A 27000-nucleotide genomic window follows, 5' to 3' on the forward strand; every position below is an offset into this window, starting at 1 on the left:
TAAAGATTTTGCAGTACTGACTGCCACAGATTAAGCCGACTGCAAACTACATGCTGGTCGAGAGCTATGTCACAGCCAACACACCATGTGTGCTGGAATGATTCAACTAAATGTTTCTCATCAACTCAGTAGAGACCATCTTCATTCCAACAAAATTCAGCCAATCTTGAAGCATTTCAATTTAAGCTGCTAAATTTATAAAAGAACAGTGCTTCCAAATGTTTTGATTGGGTGCCAGGCAGAAGTGGAGAAGAGATGCAAGTAAAGGCCACTTTTAAAGTTTTTGGGAAGTCATACTCAATATATCCTTAATTCCCAAAGTTGATGAATATAGTTCTGTCCTGCCCTTTGAATTTCTCCAAATGTTTTTTTTTTTTTGTATGTGGTAAAAAGTATATACATAAAAGGTTATAAATTTATAAATCACCCTGTAGACATTCCCTTGGCCTTCAGATCATATCATGAATGTGCCAACGTTCTTTTCACTCCTTTGGTAAAAATTTAACTGTGGATCAATTCTGGAATCTATTCTATTTCTTTGATCTGTCTTTCCCCGTATACCAATATCACACTGTGTTAATAACTTTATAGTGAGTCTTGAAGTCAGTTAATGAAATCCTCCAACTTGGTTCATCTTTGTTGTTTTTTCAAAACTGTTTTGGCTACTCTAGGTCCTAAACATTTCCTTTAAATTTTAAGATTGGTTTGCAATTTCTTTTTAAAAAATAATATTGCACTGAACCTACAGATTAATTTGGAGAGAACTGCTATCCTAACAATGTGTGTGTCTTCCAAGAAACGGTATATTCTCTACTTATTTAGGCTTTCAATTTCTTTCAGTCATGTATTTGTCAGTGAAGAGATGCTACATGTCTCTTGTTAAATTTATTCCTAAAAATTTTATAATTTTTGCCACTTTGTAAATAGAAATTTTAAAAATTTCGTTTGGCTATTAATGCATACCTATACATCACTTTTATACACTGATGCTATATCCTGAAACCTTGCTAAATTCAATTATGAGATCTAAGACTTTCTTTATAGATTTACAATTTTCTACACAGATAATCATGTCTTCTATGGTTTTACTTCTTCCTTTACGATTATTATGTCTTTTCTTTCTTTCTTGATTTATTGCTATAGGTAAAAACTCCAACACAATGTAACAGAAGGGCAAAAAGCAAACACATTTGCTTTATTCCCAATCTTTAAAAGGGCAGAAGTTGGAAGGAATTCAGTATGCCAACATTAAGTATGATGTGTTTTTTTTGTTTGTTTGTTTTTTAGTAGATGCTCATTATCAGGTTGAGGAAGTTCTCTCTATTCCTAGATTGCCAAGAATTTTTATGAATGGATGCTGGATTTTATGAAGTGCTTTTGCTGTATCTATGAATTATTTTCTGTATCTATTAAGATCACTTTTCTCTTTAAGCCCTCTCCTTTGTTTTACTAAACACTGAGTCACAGTGACTGCTTTTCAAACATTGAGTGATTTCTGGGATAAACTTTCACTGGCCACAATGTATTATCCTTTTTATATATCATTTGATTATATTTGTTAATATGCTGCCGGGGATTTTTGCACCAGTGTTCATTAGTCTCATTAGCTGGCACATTTGGTATCTAAAGATTAAAATTTATTGGCATAAAGTTATTCATAACATTCTTTTATTTCCCTTTAATTTTCAGTGTATTCTGTAGTGATATTCCCTCTTTTATTCCTAGTTTTGACAACTGGATTTTTCTCTTCTTTTTTCCTACTAAATATTTTCAAATAATCTGTTCTAGTTTTAATTTTCTCTATTATTTATGTGTTTTCTATTTCACGGATAGTTACTCCTTTTATTCCCTCCTCCCACTTATGTAATTCACACTTATTTATTCTACCTCTTCAAGGTAGAAACTTAGATCACTGATTTTTCTTGACCATTCTTCTTTTCCAACATAAGCACTTAAGGATATAATTCCCCTCTACACACTGCTTTAGCTGCATCCACAAATTTTGTTTTGCTATATTACATTTTATTATCATTCAGTTAAAAATATACTGCAATTTCACCTGGGTGCATTCCTTGACTCCTGGGTATTAAAGAAGTATGTCTTTTAATTTCCAAACATCTGAGGCTATTCCGCAAATTTATTGTTCCTGATTTAAAATACAATTTCCTTGTGGTCAAAGAATGTAATCTGTATAATTTCAATCATTTGAAAATTCTTGAGACTTTTTACAGCATAGTATATGGTCTGTTTGGTGAACATTACACATACACTGAAAAGAATATGTGTTCTGCTATTGCTGAATGTGATGCTCTCTATATAAATGGTGGCCCAAGATATTTTACAACGTTGGTCAAATCTTGTCTACCCTTACTGATTTTGCCAGTTTTCCTATCAATGAGAAGACAGTGTTAAAATCTCCAGCTATTGTTAAGGATTTGTCTTTTTTTTTTTTTTTTTTTTTTTAATTTTTGAGAGACAAAGAAAGACAGAGCACCAGTGGGGGAGGGGCAGAGAGAGAGGGAGACACAGAATCCGAAGCAGGCCCCAGGCTCTGAGCTGTCAGCACAGAGCCCAACACGAGGCTCGAACTCATGGACTGTGAGATCATGACCTGAGCTGAAGTTGGATGCTCAACCGACTTAGCTGGGGCACCACCCAGGTGCCCCACGGATTTGTCTATTTTTCCCTTTAGCTGTCACTTTTTGCTTCATGTATTTTGAAATCTTATATTAGGTACATAAACATTTAACACTTTTATGTATTCCTAATAATGCAACCATGTTTTATTATGAATTATTTTTATCTCTGACAAAATATTGTCTTGAATTGTTATTTTGTCTGCTACTGATAAAACAACGAAGTTTTATTATTATTCACATTTGGGGCACCTGGGTGACTCAATCAGTTAAGCGTTCGACTTAGGTCATGATCTCACAGTTTGTGTCGGGCTCTGTGCTGAATGCTTGCTCAGAGCCTGGAGCCTGCCTCAGATTCTGTGTCTCCTTCTCTCTCTGCCCCTCCCCCACTCACGCTCTGTCCCAGTGTCTCTCAAAAATAAATAAATGTAAAAAAAAATTTTTTATTATTCACATTTACATGTATGTATTTTCAAGTTTTGAACTACATGCACCTTTGTATTTATAATACATTTCTTATAAATGGCACATAGCTGGGTCATGCTTTTTCAAATATGATCTGAAATATTTTCATTGCAGTGATTAGTCCATTTAAATTTAATTTAATTATTGATATGATTAGGTTTAGGCCAATCAATTTATCATCTGTTTTCTGTTTGTCTCAGCTGTGTTTTGTTCTGTTTCTCTTTCCTCACCTTCTTTTCTGCAAATATTTTTTATAGTCCCTTTTAATTCCTCCATTGGATTTTGAGTTATACTTCTTTTAGCTTTGTATGACCATATGCCTTTTAAAGAAATATGAGGGCCACCTGGGTGGCTCAGTCGATTAAGCATCAGACTTTGTCTCAGGTCACGATCTCACAGTTCCTGACTTCCAGCCCCGTGTCGGGCTCTGTGCTGACAGCTCGGAGCCTGAAGCCTGCTTCAGATCCTGTGTCTTTTTTCTCTGCTTCTCTCTCTCTCTCTCAAAAATAAATAAGCATTTTTACAAATGTAAATAAATATGAGAAATTTTAAAGACAAAACTGTATTTTGTCTTTTCTAGTTACCCACATATCTATATTTCCACTGTTGCTCACTCCTTCCTGTAGAGCCCAATTTCTATCTAATGCATGTCCCTTCAGGCTGGAGAACTTCCTCCATATTTCCTGTAGTGTATGCCTGCTGCTGATGAACTATCTTAGTTTTCCTTTATCTAAAAGTGTTTCTATTTCACTTTCATTTTCAGAAGATAGTTTTACTAGATAAGAATTCTGGTTTGACAAGTTTTTTGTTTTTTGTGGGGTTTTCTTTGTTTTTGGTTTGGTTTCTGTGGGGTTTTTTTTGTTTTTTGTTTTTTTTACACTTCTAAAATATTGCTCTCTGGCCTCCACTATTTCTAATGAGAAATCAGCTCTCATTCTTATTCTTACTCTCTTAATGTAGTAAGTTGTTTTTCTCTGGCTGCCTTCAAGGTATACTTTTTATCTTTAAATTTCAGAAGTTTGACTATGATGTTTCCAGGTATAGTTTTCTATTTATTCCAGTTAGGATCACTGAGCTTCCCAGTTCTATAAATATGTTTTTCAACAAATTTTGAAACTGTCATTATTTCCTCAAATATTTTTCTGGTCTCATTCTCTCTTTCCTCTCTTTCTGATATCACAATTAGATGTATTTTAGACCAATTATTTCTATTTCACAGGTCAATTACTATTTATTTTACCTATTCTTCGGATTGGGTGATTTGTAATGATTCATCTTCAAGGTTATTGTCTCTTCTTCCATCTTCAACTCCCATAGAGTGAATTTTTCATTTTAAGTATTATACTTTTCAGTTCTATAATTTCCAATTGGTTATTTTTTATGGTTTCCATTTCTCTGCTAAGACTCCTCATCTGTGCACTCATTATACTAATACTTTCATCTTCTAATATATTTATAAGCATTGCTTTAAAAATCTCCATTAGCAGAGCACTTGGGTGGCTCAGTCAGGTAAGCCTCCCACTTTGGCTCAGGTCATGATCTCACGGTTTGTGAGTTCAAGCCTCGCTTCGGGCTCTGTGCTGACAGCTCAGAGCCTGGATTCTGCTTTGTAATCTATGTCTCGCTCTCTCTTTGCCCCTCCCTCTCTCTCTCTCTCTCTCTCTCTCTCTCTCTCTCTCTGTCAAAAATAAATAACATTTAAAAGTCTCCATTAGCTAATTCCAACACCTGGGTCACCTCAGGGTCAGTTTCTACTATCTGCTTTATTTTGTTAAGAATAGGTCATCTTTTCTTCTTCATTTATCTAATTAATTTATTTTATTTTATTTTTTTACATTTATTCATTTTTGAGAGACAGAGAGAAACAGAGCACAAGTGGGGGAGGGGCAGAGAGAGAGGGAGACACAGAATCTGAAGCAGGCTTCAGGCTCCGAGCTATCAGCATAGAGCCTGACGTGGAGCTCGAACTCACAAACCACAAGATCATGACCTGAGCCAAAGTCAGATGCTTAACCAACTGAGACACCCAGGTGCCCCTAGTAATTTTTGTTATATTCTGAACACTGGGAATAAAAGATTGTCAAGTCTCAAAATCCAGTTCTGTTTTTCTGAGACTGTTTTGTTAGAGCAGAAATTAACCTAGCTAGAATCAAACTCCAAATTCTGCAAAGAGCAGCAGTTTAAATCTCTTCTCAATTCTCTCCACTCCCAGTAGATGTTTTTACCAGGTCCTTTGGGGTTCTCACACACATACACACTCACACATGTACATTCATGCTTCTGATTTGGGCAGATTTTATAGGTGGATCTATATGAACCTATAGAAATGAGGTCTCCTACCCTCTGAGCTTCTCTTCTTTCACAGATTGCCCCTAATAATCTAGCTGCTCTGCCAGCCCCCAAACTATATCCTCTCAGTAACTTACCAAGACTAAGGCTGACTGCTGCCCCGTGCGAACTGGATGAGCGGGTACCCTCAGGCAAAAGCTACAAACACACAAATCTCATCTGAGACCCATTATGTTCTTTCAAGAACTGACCTCCCTCTTTCTGTCTACTTTGGGGGGTTATCCAGTTCCTTCAAGTAGTTGCTTTTAGGTGTTTTTGTTCACACTACTTTGTCCAGATTTAACCATTTTTATTTGTATTAAGTCTAATTAGACATTCCACCATTACCAGAACGAGGGCCCTGAGCACTGATTTTGTCTACATTTGATAAATGAAAATCATGGTTAATGTGTAATCCCACTTCCAGCATCCCTACATACCAAGTGATTAAAACTATTGGCAAATAAACTTTAAGAAATTATTTTGGCTTCAGAGCCCCCAACTTCCTCTACATTAGCAAGTTGAATGAGGTTGTTAAAGAAAAACTTGGTTTGATCCCAGCTCCATTACCTGATTTTAACCTCTGCATCAAGGCAATAATTCTCATTATACTGATCTTGTGTGTCAGATATGAGTGTGTAAAAGTAATGAATGTAAACATTGAGACAGTGCCCAGAACAAACTCTCATGAAAGATGGCTTCTGCTTCCGTTACCATTAAGTGTTTCCACTATCGCAAACATATATCTCAAAATAACGTTTAAAAAAAGTTACCCTCAAATCGCAGTAGTACCTTTTACTTCATTAGAATTTAATAACTGAAGAGAATGTACGCTTTTTTCTATGTGGGAAGGGTAGGGGAAGATGAATGACTTGAGACCAGTATTGAACACTGAAGTGGTCAGAATTTTCTCCGAGGGCTTAAAAAATAAGGTGCACATTTTCAGATACTGTTCAGTCTTGCTTCTCAAATTGAAATTATCTGCTTAACAACTTGGTGAAATGGAAATTTGTTCTGCCTACTGTAGAGAGTTTGCTAGGCCCCATTTGGATTCACCCTGTTTAATGGACAAGAAAGGCAGTGAGGGGGGGAAAACTCTAAGAAAGAAGTTCTGAGATCTCCATACACAATTAACATGCAATTCACTTGACAGATGACTACTTTCTGAGACTCAAAGTAAATAATTTTCATTCCATACTTCAATCCTGAATGTTTTTTTAATGTGTATCTTTTTCATAGTAAGTCATTGAAGAAAATCAAAGACTTTTGACTTTGAACATCACATAGGCCACAAAAAAGGAAGTTTTTGTTTAAAGTAGTACATAAAATTATGCCTAGCCTTGCTCTAGGAGAAGGATAGCAATTCTGATGTAATCATTTTGTGGCCACAAACATAAAATATCCTTTCTACCACAAAGCAAAAAAATGGGAAATAAATGTTTGAAAAACCTGTTAATAAGAACATGAAACAAAGAATAAAAAATCACTTACTTAAAATATCTAGATGCATAGTTATACAATCAGTCAGAGGACAGGGTTTAATTATGCAAAGAAGAAGGAAGTGTTACATCATCTGTATTAATTGATCATAAATTCTTACCAAGGCTTCATGATCTTCTGCAATTTCTGGTATCGTCTGCAAAATTTGAAAACAACCATGTGAGGAGTATGTTTGAAAGCAATAATTTTTACACAAAGAATATATCTTGAAGAGAGCTCAGGATTAGATACAGGGAAGATTTAACTGCCATGATGTACAAGACTTTATTTATTTCAAAACATTATTCAAAGTACCAAATTGGTATTCTCTAATGATAAGAAACAACCAAAAGGCAGAGATTAAACTACTGCAACCAACCTACTGCATTTACTTGAATAAAGGCAATAAGAACATTCCATTTGGATCAAAATGGGTAAACGTTTGATGAAAAAAAGTAGAGCCCAAAACTAGACCAGTTCTTAAGCATATGCCGAACAATGAAGAAATAATTATCTTTCTTTGGGAAAATGCCCACTAATTCTATTTTCCCTTTTCTTGAGAAAAGATTGCTTCTTTGAAAAAAAAGACATCGTAATAGACTCCAATAGTTTTGGACAACAGATGGAACTCTGTGATGGCAGCCTGCAAAAAAGTGTGCAATAGACAAATCTTGTCTGCAAGAAAGGACAATCATGCTTCTTAAAAACCTGGGGTCAAGAAGATAAGGAAACAAGTGATGTTCGTCCTATCAAACCACTTCCCATCCCTCCAGTCTGCCAAATATCTGTGGCTCTAGGTATGTTCTTCCCTGTTTGGAATACCCTTTCCCTCTAACCAACGTGTCCAACTAGCTAAGTTCTACCCCTAATTCACCAGATTCTCGGCTCCTCTGGGAAGCCTCCCTGACCTCCGATTTCCCCCACATGACCAGACTGAAGGTGGGACTCACATCTGCACTCACTGAGAAACACCAGCTGTACGACTTCGGTAGGGCACCTCACTGTCTTTCCAGCTTTCTGAAGGCAGGGGCTTGACACTGTGACTCACTACTATAATGTCAGGCACATGCAGAGCAGATACTTAGTAAGTGGTTGATGAATGATTTGGCTCTTCAGATGAAGTTAAGTTTCATTTTCATCCACATAAAATGTAACCACTTGAGAAACCTAACTGACCACAAGGAGATCAGATCTAGTCTCTGGTAAAACTGGGGGTCAGGGGTGGGGGTAAAAATGTATACAGCCATCTTCTTCTTCTTCCTCCCATCCCTTTCCCTTATCTGTCTTTAAAAAAAAAATTAGCTTCTTTCCCACCCTCCTCCTTCAAAAAGCCACTGGGAAAAGTGAAAGTAGTAGGTGGTCACAGGTGGGCAGACCTAGGACACTACTGTCCACTAAAAGGAACTGAGCTCCTTGTAAAAATGACTCCTTGGGGCGCCTGGGTGGCTCAGTCGGTTGAGCATCCGACTTCAGCTCAGGTCATGATCTCACAGTCCGTGAGTTGTAGCCCCGCGTTGGGCTCCATGCTGTCAGTTCAGAGCCTAGAGCCTGCTTCAGATTCTGCGTCTTCTTCTCTCTCTGCCCCTCCCCTGCTCACGCTCTGTCTCTATATCAAAAAATGAATAAACCTTAAAAAAAATTAAAAAAAAAAAAAAGACTCCTGATGGGACTGAGACAAGGAAAGATCTAGATAACCCTGGAACACGTCACTGCACCAGAAAGTAATGAATGCTCAAAAAATAATGGGAAGGACAGGACAGGTCAGAAGGACAGCCAAATCTGGGACAAACCAAGCACCAAAATAAATAATAATAGTGACAGATTATAGCTTCCTGAATTAAACAGGACTGAATGAGTCCATGTTGTTTGAAAGACTGGTGTGCTGGTATTGTTGTAGAACCAAATCTCTGGGGGAAAACATACCAACCTGATTTACACTGTTTCCCATTTTCTGTGGTGTAACTACCCAAAAGAAAACAAAAACAAAAACAAAGAACAAACAAAAAACTGTTACAGTAGAGACATCTGGAAGGCACTATTATAAGGGCCTTAAGTCAAAGTGAACACGAGTAACAAGACAAAAAGACATCATGTGCCATCAATAGGTTGCAATGAAAAAAAACAAAACCACACACAAACATCTCTAATATTCCAGACAAAGACGTATCATATGGGTTTACAACAGGAAAACAATACAGGATAAACATGTAGAAACAAAAATTCTGTTCCAATGGAAAACTGTACAGTGTCCATTGCAAACTCTTCTGAATTAGCAGATTCCAGCCCTGTTGTCTCTAAGTTGTAGGTAACTGATGAATATATATACTTTGTCCTGTCATGTAGTGCTCTAATGGACTTCCTCCTTGCAGGCGGAAATCTAGGTTGTCTCCATTTGCAATTCATTTCACCAATCCTTTGCTCCATATAAATCGGTGCCCTTTTGACTTTTCCTTTGAAACTGTTAGAGCATCTGCCTCATTCCCTCATGTCACATGAGTAAAATGTCTTAACATATGTTCATTTTTGTATCTGTATGAGAGCCATGCTTTTATCTTTCTCTTAAAAGCACCTTTAATGAATTACCTTTTAACAAACCCAAATTGAAGGATATTCTAAAAGTGGCTGATATATAATCTCAAAAAGTGCCAAAATCATGAGAGAAAGGGAACCACTGAAGAATAGTTCCATGGTGGATGGGGGAGGTGGGCACCTGGGTAGCTCAGTCGGTTAAGCATCTGAATTTGGCTCAGGTCATGATCTAATGGTTCTTGGGTTCAAGCCATGCATCAGGCTCTGTGCTGACAGCTCAGAGCCTGAAGCCTGCTTCGGATTCTGTGTCTTCCCAGCTCTCTCTGCCCCTCCCCCACTCATGCTCTGTCTCTCTCTCTCAAAAATAAATAAACACTTAAAAATAAATAAACATTTAAAAAAAACTCAAAAATAAACATTTAAAATAAATAAACATTTATTTATTTTCTCAAAAATAAATATTTAAATAAATAAACATTTAAAAATAAATAAACATTTAAAAAACTTTTTAAAAAAGGAATAATTCCATAAGGAAAAAGATTAGGAAACAAGAGGAAAGTTGGTGCAAGGCACTACCTGGAGTTAGATATCTGTATTAAAGGACACAACAGACACAAGTGTTCAAACTTGATCTTGCAACTCTTCCATTTAGTAGGGGACCCTTCAGTTAACTAAACAAGGAGGCCATTAACTGAGGTGGCCATAAGGCCAGAAGCCTCTAGAAGCACACCAAAATCTAAGCCTGTAAATGCTGCAGGGTCACACACACACACACACACACACACACACACACACACACACAAATAAAAACAAAAAACAAAAAACCGGTATCTAAGAACAACCAATCAGGAACACCCAATGAGGCTTTAAGCTGCAGCCAGTCAAATAGGTGCTTTCCTTCCACCTCTTCTCTCTAAAAGTCTTTCCCCTGCCACAGGTGCAGCAGAAACCTAACCACTTCCAGTTTGGCACTGACAGCTTCCAATTGATTTTTGGTCAAATAAATTCTTAAAAATTTTCATATGCCTCAGTTTATTTTTTAACAGCACTGGTTCAAAATAAACGTGTATATGGGGTGTGTATCTGTGTACGTGCGTGTGTGTGTGTGTGTGTGTGTGTGTGTGTGTGTGTGTGTGTAATACATAAACCTACCAGTACAACTTTTCAAGATAGCTTTCTGGCCTAGTGCCTGAACACCTCTAGGTTTTTATATGTGTTCCCCCTGCTATAGCAGACTCTGGCCCTCGACGGTTCTCCCTGACCAGTGTTTCTTCTCAGCCTCCTCACTTTTGATTCAGATTAAGCATAAAGAGAAGGGTAACTTTTCGGTGTTGATGTCTCTGGCTGAGGTTCTCTCCTCTCTTTCTTTCTCTCTTTCTCAATATACTCATTTTTAAAATAAACATGCCCAAGGGGCACCTGGGTCACTCAGTCAGTTAAGCATTTGACTCTTGATTTTGGTTCCGGTCATAATCTCAGTTGTGAGACTGAGCCCTGCATTGAGCCCCACATTGGGCTCCACACTGGGTGTGGAGTCTGCTTAAGATTCTCTCTCCCTCTCCCTCTGCCCCTCCCCAGCTTACATGCACTCTCTTACTCCAAAAAAAATTAAAGAAAGAAAGAAGGAAAGGAAAGGAAAGGAAAGGAAAGGAAAGGAAAGGAAAGGAAAGGAAAGGAAAGGAAAGGAAGAAACATTACCAGAAAGAAATGGTTCTAGAAAGGCTGCTGTTTCAGAGTGGCCAGAGGCCTCTCACCTGAGCTCAAGGTATGGCATTCTGTTTCCTAGAAGAAGATAATCTCTTCTTTAAAACAGGCTGTGTGACCCCTTCTCATTTCCATTTCCAGAGTGATGCTGGATAGCTAGTTTGTGCAAGTACACCCGAATGTCCCTGTTAGTCACTCTCTGGAGAATGTAGAGTCCCACCTCCCTCTATATTCCCATCAAGCAGAATGTGTGGAAGAATGTGTTGTTCAGCCTTTAAGGTCAGGGGCTCCTGGGGGTGCCCAACCCAGAGTGTCTTCTTCGTAACGGAGAGTGTCCAGATGGGCAGGCCTTGATCCCCTTGGAACACTGGCTGCGCAAGGAGGGAAAGGTTGCAGAGAGCTGTTGAGCTACGTTGCTGTGCTATCAAAGCTTGAGGCACGCAGATCCCAGCAGCAGACTCTTTGTCCAGTTGACTGCTTCTGATCTCCTTATTTGTAAGTTCCCCCAATAAACCTGTGCACCTCGATCACTCTCTCCGGATCTTTTCTTTGGCCTCACCAGACCATCACCCACCCCTGACTTAGAGTCTGCTGGTCTATGACTGCACAATTGGACAAAGACCCAGAGACAAACTTAGAGCAGTTGGAAGGGGGAAGATCCAGTTTAAGGAACTTTCTGCCACACAATGGCTGACAAAGCACAAGATGATTGACCCCTCTGATTGTGATGTAAATCTCTGGCGGGGCCCCAGGAGGGCTGTTCCAGTTGGAAGGAACTCCCTGAGCTCTGCTGAGTGCAGGCTCCAAGAAATCAGGCAGAAGGATGTGGGGAGACTGGGCAGCCTTCACAGCTGGGGCCTACAGAGCACACAGAGCATTTTCTCTTTGGTCCTGGGAGCTGCTTGCTCCTCCCTGGGCCTCATGTCTAAGGTGAAGTGCAGGGCATGCACTCTGCGACCTGTGCTTAGCTTCCAGTCACGGAGTCACTGACAATCTGGCCTGGCTTGGACCTTCCAGAACAGCCAAGGTTTATAAGGGACATCGAATTCTTAGAAACAAGAGTATATGTTAGAGCTGATAATCTATGTCCATGGAGGTTAACAAAGTTACTTTCAAAAAACAAAGTCATGTTTTGTGTGAAAACAAAACATCAAAAAAAGGTCACACATAGTCCCCACCCCCTCGCCCCCAGAACACCTCGTCCCATTTGCCTAACCTGGTGTCATAAATATTCAGCACTCAAATAATACACACTTTGCCAAATGAATAAAATCTGTAAATCCATTGTCAACTGTGGGTGGTAGGCAATATCAGAGCCAAGACATCATTCAGGTGCTTAATTCAAGTCATACATCAATTTTCACATCTCCTAAGGAATGGCTACAGCTCTTACTCTGGCCAGGAGAAAATGGTTTGACTAATGAAAGTTTCATATGAAACCGTCTGTCTGTTAATGAATGATGACAACAAATCTCTTATAAATGAAAACACACAGAGCTATACATACATCTGTGTCATACGTATGACAGATTGGGAAGGGGACTAATAATTATACAATTCACATTGTTTATTTTTATGACAATTACCTAAGAGTTTTACATACCTCTAAAATAACTATGGGATTCTTTCCACTGTTCCTAATCCCGCCAAATTTTGGAGAAATGACTTGAACCAAAAAAACAAAAAGTGCTTATAAATTCCCCAGATTAGTGAGAACCCCTCCGCTATCTCACTACTATTTTTCTTAGGAAAGCTAGAATCCCTAAGGGAACCCCAGCCCAGTTTTGGCCAGGGTGTTAGAAATGGACATATTTCTACATGAGTGGTAAAGTATAAATGAGGATGTTTCAGTGAGCTTCGGGCTGTTCTCACTTTAAAACAGCTTTAAAATATGTATATCCTCCAAATCAGGAATTGTACTCCAACAAAGTAATTTAAATACTCACAATGATTTTACTAGAAGAATAGCTGATTAGAGAATGTTCACAATCATGAAAAAACCCTGAAAATGATACAAATGTCCAACAATTGTGGGATGGTTGACTACACTGTGCACGTCCTTCAAATTATTGCATATCAACTGTACTTAAAGTTTAAGTGAAACAATATACAAATGACAAAAATGATAAAGGAAATCATATTAATGACATGGCAATGTTGTTAGGTACAAAAAGCAGGGTACAAAGGTATGAGCATTATAATTATTCTACTTTTGTAATAAAGTAATTACATATTCTACTTTTGTAATAAAGCCTGTGCATGTGTGTGTGTATCTAAAAGAAAATACAAAAAGGGTATACACCACAATGTTAAAAAGGTCTCTCGAAAGGCAGGTTACAAATGATTCTCATTTTCCTCCTTCTGCTTACTTATATTTATTTTTTAAATAAATAAATATATATATATATATATATATATATATATATATATATACATACACACATACACACACTTTTTTTTTTTTAACTAAGGAGAGAAAGCTAATTCAAAAAACTGTCTTGAGGTCTTTGTAAATACATAAATTTAACTTTTTCAGTCTCTTGACTTTTCTGCCCAGGGTGGTGCTACAGCTTACTCATATTCCAACAGCGTAATTTTCCTGTCACATTGCCAAGTGGGAAGGAAACTATAAGAATCCTGCCCTTTCATTCTTGGAAATGTTCCCCCTGTTCTTCTGACTGTTTAACACTGGAAAGACACAGGACAAACTGTCCCACTGTCTGTGTGCACAGGGGCATAGACAAAGAACACGGTGTTTTATTGAAAGCCAAAGAAAAGCAGTGTTATTCGCTACATGGGATTTGGAGTTGCAGGTATGATTTTTTCTTTCAAATAAAATAAAATATATCATCTGAACTTTTTTTATTGAGACGTCATTGGCATACAATATTATGTTAGTTTCAGGTGTACAACATAGTGATTCCACATTTGTATACACTGTGAAATGATTACCACAGTAAGTCCAGTTACCATCTGTCACCATACAAAGCAAATACAACATTACTATGTTCCCCCATGCTGTACATTACATCATTGTGACTCATTTGTTTTATACTTGAAAGTTGGTACTTGAGGGGCGCCTGGGTGGCTCAGTCGGTTAAGCATCTGACTTCGGCTCAGGTCATGATCTCACACTCCGTGAGTTCAAGCCCCGCGTAGGGCTCTGTGCTGACAGCTCAGAGCCTGGAGCCTGTTTCGGATTCTGTGTCTCCCTCTCTCTCTGCCCCTCCCCTACTCATGCTCTGTCTCTCTCTGTCTCAAAAATAAATAAACGTTAAAAAAAAAATTTAATAAATAAAAAAAAAAAAAAAGAAAGAAAGTTGGTACTTGATCTCCTTCACCCACTTTGCCTACCCTCCAAACCTTCTCCTCTCTAGCAACCACCAATCCATTCTCTATAACTCTAAGTCTGGGTTTTGTTTTGTTTTTTAGATTCCACGTGGAAGTGAAATCACGTAGTATCTGTCTTTCTCTGTCAGACTTATTTCACTTAGTATAATACCCTTTAGGCCCATCATGTTGTCACAAGTGGCTGAGTAGTACTCCATACATCTCCTATCTTCTTTATCCATTCTTCCGTCAGTGATCAGTGGATACTTAGGCTGCTTCCATATTTGGGCAATTGTGAATAACGCTGCAATATACATAGGAATGTGTGTATCTTTTCAAATTAATGTTTTCACTTTCTTCAGATGGATACCTAGTAGTTGAATTACTGGATCATATGGTAGTTTTGTTTTTAATGTTTTGCGGAACCTCCATGCTGTTTTCCAGAGTGGCTGTACCAATTTACATTCCCACCAACCATTCACAAGGGTTCACTTTTCTCCACATGTTCTCCAGCATTTGTTATTTCTTGTCTTTTTGATAACATTCTGCCAGGTGTAAGTTAACATCTCACTGTGTTTTTGTGAATTTGCATTCCCCTGATGATGAGTTATGTTAAGCATCTTTTATGTACCCGTTGGCCGTCTGTATGTATACTCTGGAAAAATGTCTGTTCAGATCTTCTGACCATTTTTCAACTGGGTTGTTTTATTGAGTTGTATGAGTTCTTTATATGTTTCAGATATTAATCCCTTGAAAAATCTTTAATACCCATTTTTTAGTAAACACTGTCCATTCCTGAAATTTCCTTCCCTGAAACCATTTCCTTTGCTCAGATTGAGCTAACATTGAGAAGTCTCCTCACAACTTCATTTGCTTCCACACCTATGTCTCAAGCTTAAAACTGGGAATAGAATTTCAAAATTCCACAAGGATGGAAAAATTCAATTCAGGTATTAATCACTGCATTCCGCCAAAGTGACACTCTCCATTGCTCCTTTGTTGCTAATTTTGCCCGATGGCCCCTCCTGGCACCAACGAGGGAGACCTTTGAAAGCTCAGCCTTGAGTAACGACAAGCAGGTGAGTAATCTTTGAATCTCATTATAGCTCAAAGTAAAGAGAAAAATTCCAGCTACATTTCTTCAATGTTTCCTAAAAATTTCCACAGGTCCTGCTTCACAAAACCTCTGCCTTGCCCCGCTGGAAATCTGCCCAGAAGTCATGACCAAATGCCTTCCAAATTGCAGGATCCATTTAATTTGTACAGTTTCTATTCCAAAAGTTTCCTGTTAATTAATGAATGTCTTGCTATAAGTTTAATTGAGAAGCCAGGTTTCCTTACAAGAAAAAGGTCTTTCTCTTTTGTTTTTAATCTGAGCAGAAGACCTGAAAAATAGCTGTGCAACAAATGAGCAGCTCTAAGATGAGTCGCAGGACCCAGCAGAAGGAAGCAGGGTGCCTCCTCCCTCCATCCCCGAAGTAGCAGGGCTTTGAACTCATATAAGATGGTGAGGAGGACACTGAAGATGATCCAGAGAGATATCATTCCTTCCCATAACATAGTGTGATGGGACAGTGTAAGAGATCAATGCAAATGAGAACTCACCCAAGATCTGGCCTTGAATCATTTGTGTGTCTGAAACCTGGCTGCATGGAACAAATCAACATGGCTTCTGGATTATAAATAATTAAAATGCTAATTACTTTAATACGCTTTTTTAAAGCAGGAATTCAATTACTGTAGTTCACATAAAGTACATTCAGTGTCAACATTCTCTCGGGTTATACATGTGCAACATGGAGATACAATTCAGACGTGCCATCCTCAATCCTCATTCTGAGGATTAGTGGTTCTTTTGGGCCCCCCCTAGAGGTCAAGATGGGTTACAGAGTAAGGCAATGATACAGACAATAAGTAATAATTTAGACAAGACAAATACATGGCATCAGTTTTTACTCTTTTCCTTTTCAAGCAGAAAGGGCAGTGTCCCCTTAATGAGTGTTATGGGCTAAATTGTGTCCCCTCAGAATTCATATGTTGATTCCCTGACCCCCAGCACCTCAGAATGGGACAGTATTTAGAGACAAAGCCTTTAAAGAGGTGATTAAGTTAAAATGAGGCCATGAGGGTGTGTCCCAATCCAATCTGACTGGTGTCTTTATAAGCAAAGGAAATTTGGACATACAGAGATCCTAGAAATAAGCGCACACAGAAGAAAGACCACATGAGGGCACAGCAGGAAGGTAGCCATCTGCAAATCGAGGAGACCTCAGAGGAAACCAACGCTGCCAACACCTTGATTTCAGACTTCCAGCCCCCCTAACTAAGAGACAATAAATTTCTGTTGTTTAAGCTACCCAGTCTGTGGTATTTTGTTATGGAAGCACTAGCAAACAAATATAATGAGAAACTAAAATACTGGCGTTCCTAGGATGCATTTTTCCTCATTGTCAAAATATATAACTGCCGCCCTTGGGGGTCTCAGAGCTCTGCCTCAACCCTCTATTCAGGGTACAAATCACATGGACCCCTGCTTTCAGTGTATTTCACATTGTAATTGTAATTATGATCACAATTCTGCAAAATCTGGAGGCATTAACACAATAGCATTCTGAATATTCAAGAGCTTAAGCCCCTAGAGACCTAGGTCTGTGGTAGAACTGCCTAATATTAGCAGGTTACATTACAACTGGCTCTAGTACATCGCTTGTGATACATCAATGTCTGGGACTTAGGTAGTAAATGTGGGGCCACTTTTACGTTTTCACTTAACATGCCATAAATGTGGCTGAGGCTCAACCCCCCAGGGCTCACTGTCCCACCAGAAGCAGTGATGGGCATGAAGCAGGAGTGGCAGCCACGTGAAGTCATCCACAGTCACCGGTGAAGGTGTTCATAATCCCAGCTCACACTCTGCTGCTCGTTAGTCCCAAGGAATGAGGGATCTGACACACTCCACACTAGACCTCAGCCTGGAGCTTCCAACACAGACAAAAACCCTTTCTCCTTTTCCTTGGTCAAGTCTTCTGGATCCATAAACTTATTCAACTTCCCTTGAGCTGTTTCAAACTCCAGCTCCAATTTATAGTAGGCCTGCTGGGATGCTGGTAACACCCAGAATTTGAGTTTCCCCACCCTGCTGCAAGTTGATGTTCCCCCATATTTTAATGAGCAGAGCTTTAGTCCTCATTAAAAAAATAAAATGATAACTGTCTACAATCGACCCTTTTTCAGATCATCCAAGCCTGTTTGCCATCTAAAAAGAATCTTTCACTAGTGGCAGTTGCAGAGACTAAATAATGCCACATGTAGGAGGAGATGGAAGGAAGGAAGGAAGGAAGGAAGGAAGGAAGGAAGGAAGGAAGGAAGGAAGGGAAAGGGAGGGGAAAGGGACTGGAAGAGAGGGCCAAGATAGGTCTCCAATATGCACAGTCATCCATTCATTCTTTGAATCACCACGTACTGAAGAGAGATCTACATGACCCAGGCTTAAACCCCAATTCCCAGTGACATGTATTCTTTCCTAATAAATATCTATCCCAACTCTGCATATCATTAATTTAGCATACGTAATTAACTGCTTTGGCATTTTCACAGGCTGTAACTTACATGCTCTAATAGTCTATGCCAGTAGCACCTGACCATATAGGAATGAGTAGCTAGCTACCTATGGACCCTACCCTGGCGTTTGGTGGTGAGGGGATTCATCTGTCCACACGTGTAAGAGCTAGCTCCCACCCGGCTCCTTACCCCCAGGTAAGGAGGCTCCTTACCCCCAATCACACCACAGAATTAAAGCCTTCCCTGAGAAGGTGAGCTCCCCAAGGAGAAATGTCCATCCCTTTCCTGATCATGATGGAACTCAAACTCCTTAAAGGCCCATTCACTGACACCCCCTCTGTCAGCTGTAACTGGTCCCAGCCCTCACAAGGAATTATATCTCAGTTGAGGTCTGCCTCCATAAATTTTTTAATGGCTTGGCTCACAACTTTTTAAATTCTCCCAACTTCCACTCTTTATATGCAGTAAGTATTTGATAAATATTTATAGTATTTATAATTTTAAATAATTAAGCATTTCATCGTTGAAATGACAATGTTTTAAAAGATTATTCAGGGATACTATTTTGACCTAGTTTAAGACTTTGAAACATAGATTTTGTTTTTTTGGTCAATTTCTGGTCTTTAAAACTAGAAATTACAAGTACAAGGAAAGTAACAAATCCCCAGAATGCGGGAAAGAATAGGACAGACTAGAAGTCTGGATAAAAGATGCTTACTCGGTGCCGCTTTCGACCATCTGCGTGAGGAGAGAGATGCCATCCAGATTTATAAACTCCTGGGCAAATGTGACATCCCGGGAGAGGCTGGCTAAGTCCTTCAGGGCTTCCAGCTTGGCATCCATACTTGACGACTGGATTCGTTCATGGAGCTGCTGGGCGTTTTGAGCCTCATTGAGGACAAAAATAAATGGAAGAGTGTTCACAGAGGAAACCACAATAGACAAAAAACTACTGTTTCATTGAGAAAGGAAGACAACAGGGCCCAGAAGCATAAGACCATGTGCATTCTATATACCAAGGGCAGTTTTCCAACCTGCATGACTCCACCTTCAAGCAATGTCTGTTAATTTAATGATGGCAATTGGTTGCCTTCTTGACAAAGCCCACGTTTCTGTCTCTTGGAAAAGTAAGAGCACAAAAACAGTAAAGCCCCTGAAAGGGAACAGGAGTGGCAGTGAGGAGGGAAAAATGGGAAAATGTTTACCTTGTAAGTAAAATTATTGTCTACAAATGACAAAAAGGTATTTGCTTAGTTAAGCCATTACGCAAATTTATACAGAACATTCATGCGTTCAGTCAATATTCTGAGCAGTAACTGCCTACACAGAGTGTTCAAAAGCTTCACTAGACATTATTTCATTAGAAATAATCTTTCCCAGTTACTGGAAATCTTCTAGCACAACACACAACAGCGCTTATAAATTTTACTTTTCAACATGTGTTTCACAGGCATTGGCTAATTACTGCACAAATATAAAACAAAATAATTAGGAAACCAAATCAGTAGCTTCGCCTAAAATTAGACATTTTTTTAAGGCCTCTGCCCTTGGCTACTACATGCCGGACAGGGAGGAATGGAAATATATTGGATAATAACTTGCAGTTTATATTTCTCGTTCTTCCAGTAAAGATTTTCACAGCTACTTTTCAGTTGGGGCAGACGGTAAGAAAAATAAAATATTAAATTTTTCTGCCTCTATTTTTACTTAATGGAAATAACTCAACATCTGTGGTAGTTACCATTTAACTCAAAACTGCAATGGGTGAAGCAATGTACCATCCTCATATTCTCCTTCTCAGCCACTTGTTTCTCCTTTGAAACTTGTTATATTTCAGAAAAAGGGGAAGAGGAGGTATTTGTCCCCGGAAGTGACGTATCTTCTGAATGGAAACTCATTAGAACTATCAGAGGAGCCCCGCGTGGACTGTAACAGGGTTAAGATTGCAGAGTGAAGGAAGGGAATCCACACAGGTACTGAGACCCCAACAGGCTCCAAAGTCAAGGTCCCCTTCCTCCCTGCCCAGTTCCCCCTTCCCTGTCACCTGAAAGTAGCCCCAAGGAGAGAAGGGGACCCAGCAGGGAAACCAATGCCAACCCTTCAGATGCCAAGGCAGGAATGGAACCCATGCCCCCATCACTTGGTCAGAGAAGCACAGTGGTCTCCCATTGTAGTTATAACCAAAAACTGACACTTTGCATCAGAAATTTTAAAAAAGGAGGAGAAGGAGGAAGGTGGAGGAGAACCAGAACTCTCTACTCATTCAGTTTCCTGGATATCTGAAAAGTCACCCGAACCCTAAATCCCATGTTTTTAAGAGGGAGAATGGAGAGCTGAGCAAGAATCACTTTATCTTTTAAAATCATTCAAAGATACACTTTTTTGTAAATTTTTCAAGTGCACAGACAGCACTGACATATATTTACCCCAAGCAGATCACTTTGAATTCCTCGAAAAGTACAATTTCCTCCAAGCAGGAAGCCTGCATTTATTATACAGATTATGATAATAAGGAGTACTCAAAAATTATTTCATTGTCAGTATTAATGCTAACGGTGTGTGGTACTTCTAGTACCAGTAATAAAAACATCTAAGTTACCTGGGGCTTTTTATGAGCCACTATTCTAAATACCCCCATGAAGGAATTCATTTAATCTACACAATAATCCTACCAGGTGGCTGTCCTCATCATGGTCATTGTACACAGGAAACTGAAGTGCAGACAAGTTATGTAACTTGCCCAAGGTCACACAGGTGGAATTCAGCGCAGTTGCACATTACCTAAAGCAAGAGTGTGTGCATGTGTGTGCATGCATAAGTATGCACATGTCAGTGTGAGTGCATTTTGTCTGGCTACAGAAGAAGTTCAGCTGAGGTAGAGGAAAGAATCAAACATTTTCATGGTATGACACCATTTGCTGATTTCTGTATGGTACACTAACACTTCCTAGCAAATTTGATGGAGACAGTTATATTTTTTAACATTTTTTTGTGCGTACATGAAAAGTGAAAGTTAGCATATGCTGACCCATATTTTTCAGTTAAACACAAAATAATAAAAAACAATCTACTGACAGCAAGTGAAGTTTTTACAGATCCAAAATATCCCACTTAGAGTAATGCCCAGTTCTAGACCCTGTGGCTACAGCCAAATCATAAAATGCTTGTTTAAAATGAATATAGATTCCTGGACCTTGTTTCCAGGTATCATAATTCAGCTTCTCAGTAAAGGCCCAAACAACCGCATTTTTAAAGTTCCACCAATGATTCGGGTTTGGAAACCACCAGTCTTTAGAATACAGACACCAGTCTCTTGTAGGTGGACTCCATCTTATGATATCGCCTTGTGCACTGGCTTTCACATCTCACCATTCACCTTGCTGGGAATGTGAAGGTCACTACCAGAAAAGCATGAGCTAACGGGACGCTGAAAAACTTTACCCTGACAAACACCTAACCTTCTTTCAAGGAGTAACTTATGTTGTGGAGTTTTGTTCATGCACCCATGGCAATAAAAAAGAATGAACTTCTTCTTTGGCTTAGACGTGAAAACTGAGCCTTTCTAATTCTGAGACCTAACAAGGCAAGGTGGACTCTTTCTGCCCAGCCAGCAAATGAGTAATTGTAACAGGATAAACAGAAACTACAAAAACCAAATGAAATCACGGTCTCGAAAGGTCAAATTAACATTAATTCATGCTGACTGAGGTAAGGTCAATGCTAAGTCAGACAAAAATGTCTCAGCTCATCATGTGGCCATTGAAAAAGGAGTATGAAATATGATTTCCAGAAAGTGGAAAAGAAGGCACCAGAAGACAGTTTGGCCAACTCCCACGATGCACTCTGTGGAGCTTATCACGGTGTTTAGGTTCAAGATGTTGTTGGGTACAATGTTTAAGAGTTTTTAAGCCTCTCTAATGTAATTTTCAACCAGAAGAATGTGTGGTAGTTACAGTACCCACAATTTAAGTTTAGCCAGATGCTTTTCCCAATTTTCAAATTTATTTTTAGCCTACCACATGGCTTTGGTAGAAACTGAAAATAAGAGTTAGACACAGTTTTCATGACATATGCGGAGTGAAAATAGTAACACTTGGTGTATTTTGCGCATGTTATTTTTTAGGAAAGCAATAAAATGCACTGTGAAATAATACAGTTTAAATATGCTAATGCTACTATCCAAAGAATCTGCAAGCAAGTAAGAGAGATGAAGATAAGCAACACAGCCAGCTACAGTAGTCTAAATATTCTGCAGCACTTTGTTTAGCTTTTGAAGTGTTTCATCTAGAATCAGCTGTCAATGAAACAACCTTAGTGGCAAATATTTCTCAAATTATATTATTATGAGTTGTCATAATAACTGACCAAAACTAGAAAAACGCTTAAACACTCTCTCTTTTACACACATACACACCCTGACTTTAAAGAGAGGTAATCATAGGCTGTCTTTGGTTTTGTTTGCTTTGTCCGTTGACTGAATTCGCTCAGATGGCATTAGGTGTATGTGTGGGCAGGCAGGTAAAACCAATCAGTACAACTGAGTTACCCCATATGTAATATGAGAATTGTTGAAGTGACCACCAAACTCAAACCTTAAAGTCAATTTACTTGCACTGAACCTGAAATAAAAATTTCCTCCTCTGAAATGGGAAATACAAGGAAAGGCATTACTGCTAATCCAGGATCTGCATGTGAGGACATTCCAGACACCTTCTGTCTTGCACTAAAGTAACCCTCAAAAATTAATATCCCAGGGGTGCCTGGGTAGCTCAGTCGGTTAAGTATCCGACTTCAGCTCGGGTCGTGATCTCATGGTTCGTGGGTTCGAGCCCCGCGTTGGGCTCTGTGCTGACAGCTCAGAGCCTGGAGCCTGCTTCAGATTCTATATCTCCCTCTGTCTCTGCCCCTTCCCACTCACACTCTGTCTGTCTCTCAAAAATAAACATTTAAAAAAATTTTAATAAATAAATAAAAATTAATATCCCATAATCACATATAGCAGAACTGAAGACCAAAGCATTTACTAGAAAGCTATAAACTAAAGTCAACTTACAGGAGATGTGGTTAATCGAAGGATAGTGCCATTTTTTATTTCATTGCGATTCTGGAAAAGAAAAATAAAATCTTTGTAAGTCTTCAAATTTTAGAAGCTTAGTAAAGAAGACAGCAAAGGCAAAAATAATCTAGTAGTGATACCATATAATAAGAATTCTTATGATTCAGTTTGTTGTCACTTTATTCTCATAATTCTTGAGTGATTTTTAATTATTTCTACAAAGAACTTTAAACTGGGTCTCAGATGTATTAACTTTATAACAAGTCACAGGCAGCATTCAGCACAGAAGTGAGTATAAGTCCAGAGAGTAGGAATATAGGGCCCAAGAAGAGCAAGCCAAAAAAAAGCAACTTTGAAAGGTTATTTAGAAAATACAACCTAACCAGTTCTGCTAGATTAAAACACACATCTGCACAAAAACTTGTACATGAATGCTCACAAAAACATTATTCATAATAGCCGAAAGCTGGAAACAACCCAAATGTCCAGCAATTGGTGAACAAAATGTGGTATACCCATTCAACGGAATATTATTAGGCAATACAAAGAAATGCTGATACATGCTACACCATGAATGAACCCTGAAAACATTACACGAAGTGAAAGAATCCTGACACAAAGGCCACCGCTGTTATGGTTCCATTTATATGAAATCTCCACAATAGGCAAATCCACTGAGACAGAAAGCAGACTGGTGGTTTCCAGGTGCTGGCAGGTGGCGGGGGCTGGGGGGGAGATGAACGCTAATGGTTGCAAGGTTTCTTTTCCCGGTGATGAAAATGTTCTAAAAGTGATTGTGGTGATGATTTCACAAATCTAGGAATATATCAAAAACCACTGAATTGAGCACTTTAAATAGCGGATGTAAGGGAATGTGAATCCCATCTAAATAAAGCTACCTTTTTAAGGTTGTATTAAGGAACTTGGTTTCATAACATTTGCCAGCTCTAACTGTGTGTCACCTTAGAGTGAAGAACACAGCATAAATAAGCAGAGCCCAAGTCAGTCTTTCTCCACTTGGCAAGCATGTTGGAGGTGAACGTCCTAAAGCTGTCACGTAGAATCTTTGGCATTGGAAGTAGAATCTCACTGGCAGTTTTATTTCCTGCCACCAGAGTACGCACCATTCTCAGCTTTCAGGAGGAGACCTTATGGGAGTCGCACATCCACATGCCCCACTCTGGAGCACAGAGGCCAGGAAGTTAATAAAGCGCCATGAGGATCATTCTCCTGCATCACTTAAGAGGAGCCACAATCTGGAATGTGTTCAGCAGGCACACGGAGGTGGTACAAAGCTTCTCAGGATAAGATGCCAAAAGCACACAGAACACACTCTCTCTCTCCCTCAGCCAATTCTGACTACTTATTGGAAAATGAATTTTCTAAAACGACTACCTAAAAGAAAGCAGGCCCACACTGTCTCCCACAGGAAACCTAATCCGAACGTTTATACCAAGGGCAGGATGGCCTGAAAGTCCAACTCTGTCAATTCCAGCTCAATCTAGAGCGTCCACAGGCAGACACCCTGGGCTGCCTCTGGAGAAAGCAAGCTTCTCATTATTGGAAGTGTCAGGCAAGGCCCGAATGACCACCTTGTCGGCAGGAAAGGTGAAATTAATTTCTGTCATTTAAAAAATCTTTCAACCCTAAAATTCTATGACTCTCTGCCAAAGGAGAGAAAGACAGCAAATTCTCATTATAAAACATTAAGGAAGCTGAAAACATAGCATCCCTCTTTCTTGCTCAGGTTCTAAATGAATTGAGAAATAAGAGAGTCAGAAGATGAAAACCTAAAATATCCCCTTTACTAGTTTTTACGGAAAACAAGGCTCAGGGTAAAAACCAACAAGACAGCTAACTGGACCCTCAGATTACCTGTTGAGGTCAGACCTAAAGCAGTTTCCTTCCCAGAGAAAAAGGGGCCCACTTTATTCTTCCCAAATAACCAGTCAAGAAGAAAAAGCAGCCCTGTGGACACAAAGAGGCCGGGAGGACTTAGGATAATATTTCCTCATGGAAATTTGGAGTGAGGGTAGGGATTCCTAATAATAGCAATAAACATTTATTGAAAGGCACCGAGCTGGGGTATTTTGGGGGTTTGCTGTCATGCTTATTTAACCATCATAACAACTTTTTTTGAAGATTTTTTTAAAACTAGTCTCTATATCCAACGTGGGGCTCAAACTCACAACCCAAGATCAAGAACTGCATGTTCCACTGACTGAGTCAGCCCTCTGCCCATTTTCTCTCTGGAAAAAGACCAAGATTTTGCATTTATCCTCAGAGGGGAATTATCCTCGTCAACTGGTCAACGTACATGAGAGCAAAGAAGTAAGCATGGTATCAGCAAACGCCCTGCAGGTTCTCAGGGGTTCCCTGTGAGGCCCACAGTACAGGACCCTAGGTGGGGGTATGACTGGGGTAAAAGTAAGCAGCTGGCCCCCAGGTTGACTCCTGCAATGTTGACTCCTGACTTTTGGGGATCTAAGTATGAGTTCTTTAAAGAAAGAGTCTTGAGCACTGTGTGTTTAAACCAAAAGCAGCAGCAAAACCACCGACAGGAGGAGTTGGGTTCAAATTCCCCAACTAGCTCAAACCAGGTGTGTGTGCTCAGTGCGAGGTCCTTAACCACACGGATGTAAGTCTTCTCTTCCCTAAAGTAGGGCGAGCGAGCCATTGCATGGGGAACAAACAGTAAGAACAAGAGGTGACAAATGCGCTGAGCCCAGCCTGGAAGTGGCTCAAAAATGAGAGGGACAGCCACCATTAACTAGACAGCAGCTCTCATCCCTGTGCCTCTGTCTTCTCGGCTAGCAGTTCATTTGCCTTCTGGCTTTTCCTTTCCTCTGAAAAAAATGTGTTTCTAATCAGTGTTTTGCATTTTGGAATAAAAGAAGATAAGGGGAAGAGCTATTAAATTTGCATTAAGAATGTGAAGGTCCTGGGGCACCTGGGAGGCTCAGTCGGTTAAGGGCCCAACTGTTGGTTTCAACTCAGGTCATGATCTCACAGTTCGTGAGTTTGAGCGCAGAGCCTGCTTGGGATTCTGTCACTCCCCCTCTCTCTCTGCCCCTCCCCTGTTTGCTCTCTCTCTCTCTCAAAATAAATAAACATTTAAAAAAATTATTTTAAGTGGTAAGGTCCTGTCAGAAAGGTAGATGAGACTCAAAGAGAAAGGCAGTACAGACAGACCTGTGCTTCAGAGGCTGTGTTCTATCAGGAAAATCAACTGGATGACACCTCTTCGACCACAGGCTGATGCCACCTTCCACTCTCCAAAGAATGTAAAGTTGGTCAGCAAAGGAAAAGGCTTATGCTTTCTCTGATTCTATAAATTTCATCCAGGCAACGTAGAGCATCACTTAAGAGTGGGGTCTCCAGGGGCGCCTGGGTGGCTCAGTCGGTTGAGTGTCCAACTCTTGATTTCGGTTGAGCATCCGACTCTTGATTTCAGCTCAGGTCATGGTCTCGTGTTTGTGGGATTGAGCCCCACGTTGGGCTCCGCACTGTCAGTGATCCCTACTTGGGATTCTCTCTCTCCCTCTCCCTCTGCCCTTCCCCATTTGTACTCTCTCTCTCAAAATAAATAAACATTTTTTAAAAAGTGGGGTCTCCTTGGGGCACCCCAGTGGCTCAGTTGGTTGAGCATCTGACTTTGGCTTAGGTCATGATCTCACAGTTCATGAGTTCGAGCCCCACATCAGGCTCTGAGCTATCAGCTGGCACGTTAAGATCCAGCTATCAGTTCAGAGCCTGGAGCCTGCTTCGGATTCTGTGTCTCTCTCTCTCTGCCCCTCCCCCTTCTCAAAAATAAACATTAAAAAAAAAGAGTCTAGGATGCACAAAGAGAGTAAAGATATGACACTTACAAGGTAGACTGGCCTTTAGCCACTTAAAGAGGGAGGGGCAGGC

General features: G+C 39.6%; 1 protein-coding gene across 12 annotated transcripts in view; it reads right to left on the reverse strand.

The window, feature by feature from the left end:
• ELMO1 (engulfment and cell motility 1) overlaps positions 1 to 27000 on the reverse strand; it is a 734972-nt gene that overhangs the window by 350309 nt on the left and 357663 nt on the right. For 11 of the 12 annotated variants that reach the window (XR_006716458.1, XM_045495324.1, XM_045495323.1 and 8 more), the window contains 3 exons: positions 23086 to 23136; positions 18751 to 18920; positions 7030 to 7065 (listed from right to left, as the gene is read on the reverse strand). Coding sequence is in view for 11 of the 12 variants with exons in the window: in XM_045495324.1 (XP_045351280.1) it covers positions 7030 to 7065; positions 18751 to 18920; positions 23086 to 23136 (257 nt within the window). In the remaining variant the exon portion in view is untranslated. Of the gene's footprint in view, positions 1 to 7029; positions 7066 to 11191; positions 11227 to 18750; positions 18921 to 23085; positions 23137 to 27000 lie in introns of those variants that run through there. The other variant, XM_045495333.1, reaches the window with a different exon arrangement.

Source organism: Leopardus geoffroyi, chromosome A2 (genome assembly GCF_018350155.1).
Source record: "Leopardus geoffroyi isolate Oge1 chromosome A2, O.geoffroyi_Oge1_pat1.0, whole genome shotgun sequence".
NCBI lineage: Eukaryota > Metazoa > Chordata > Mammalia > Carnivora > Felidae > Leopardus > Leopardus geoffroyi.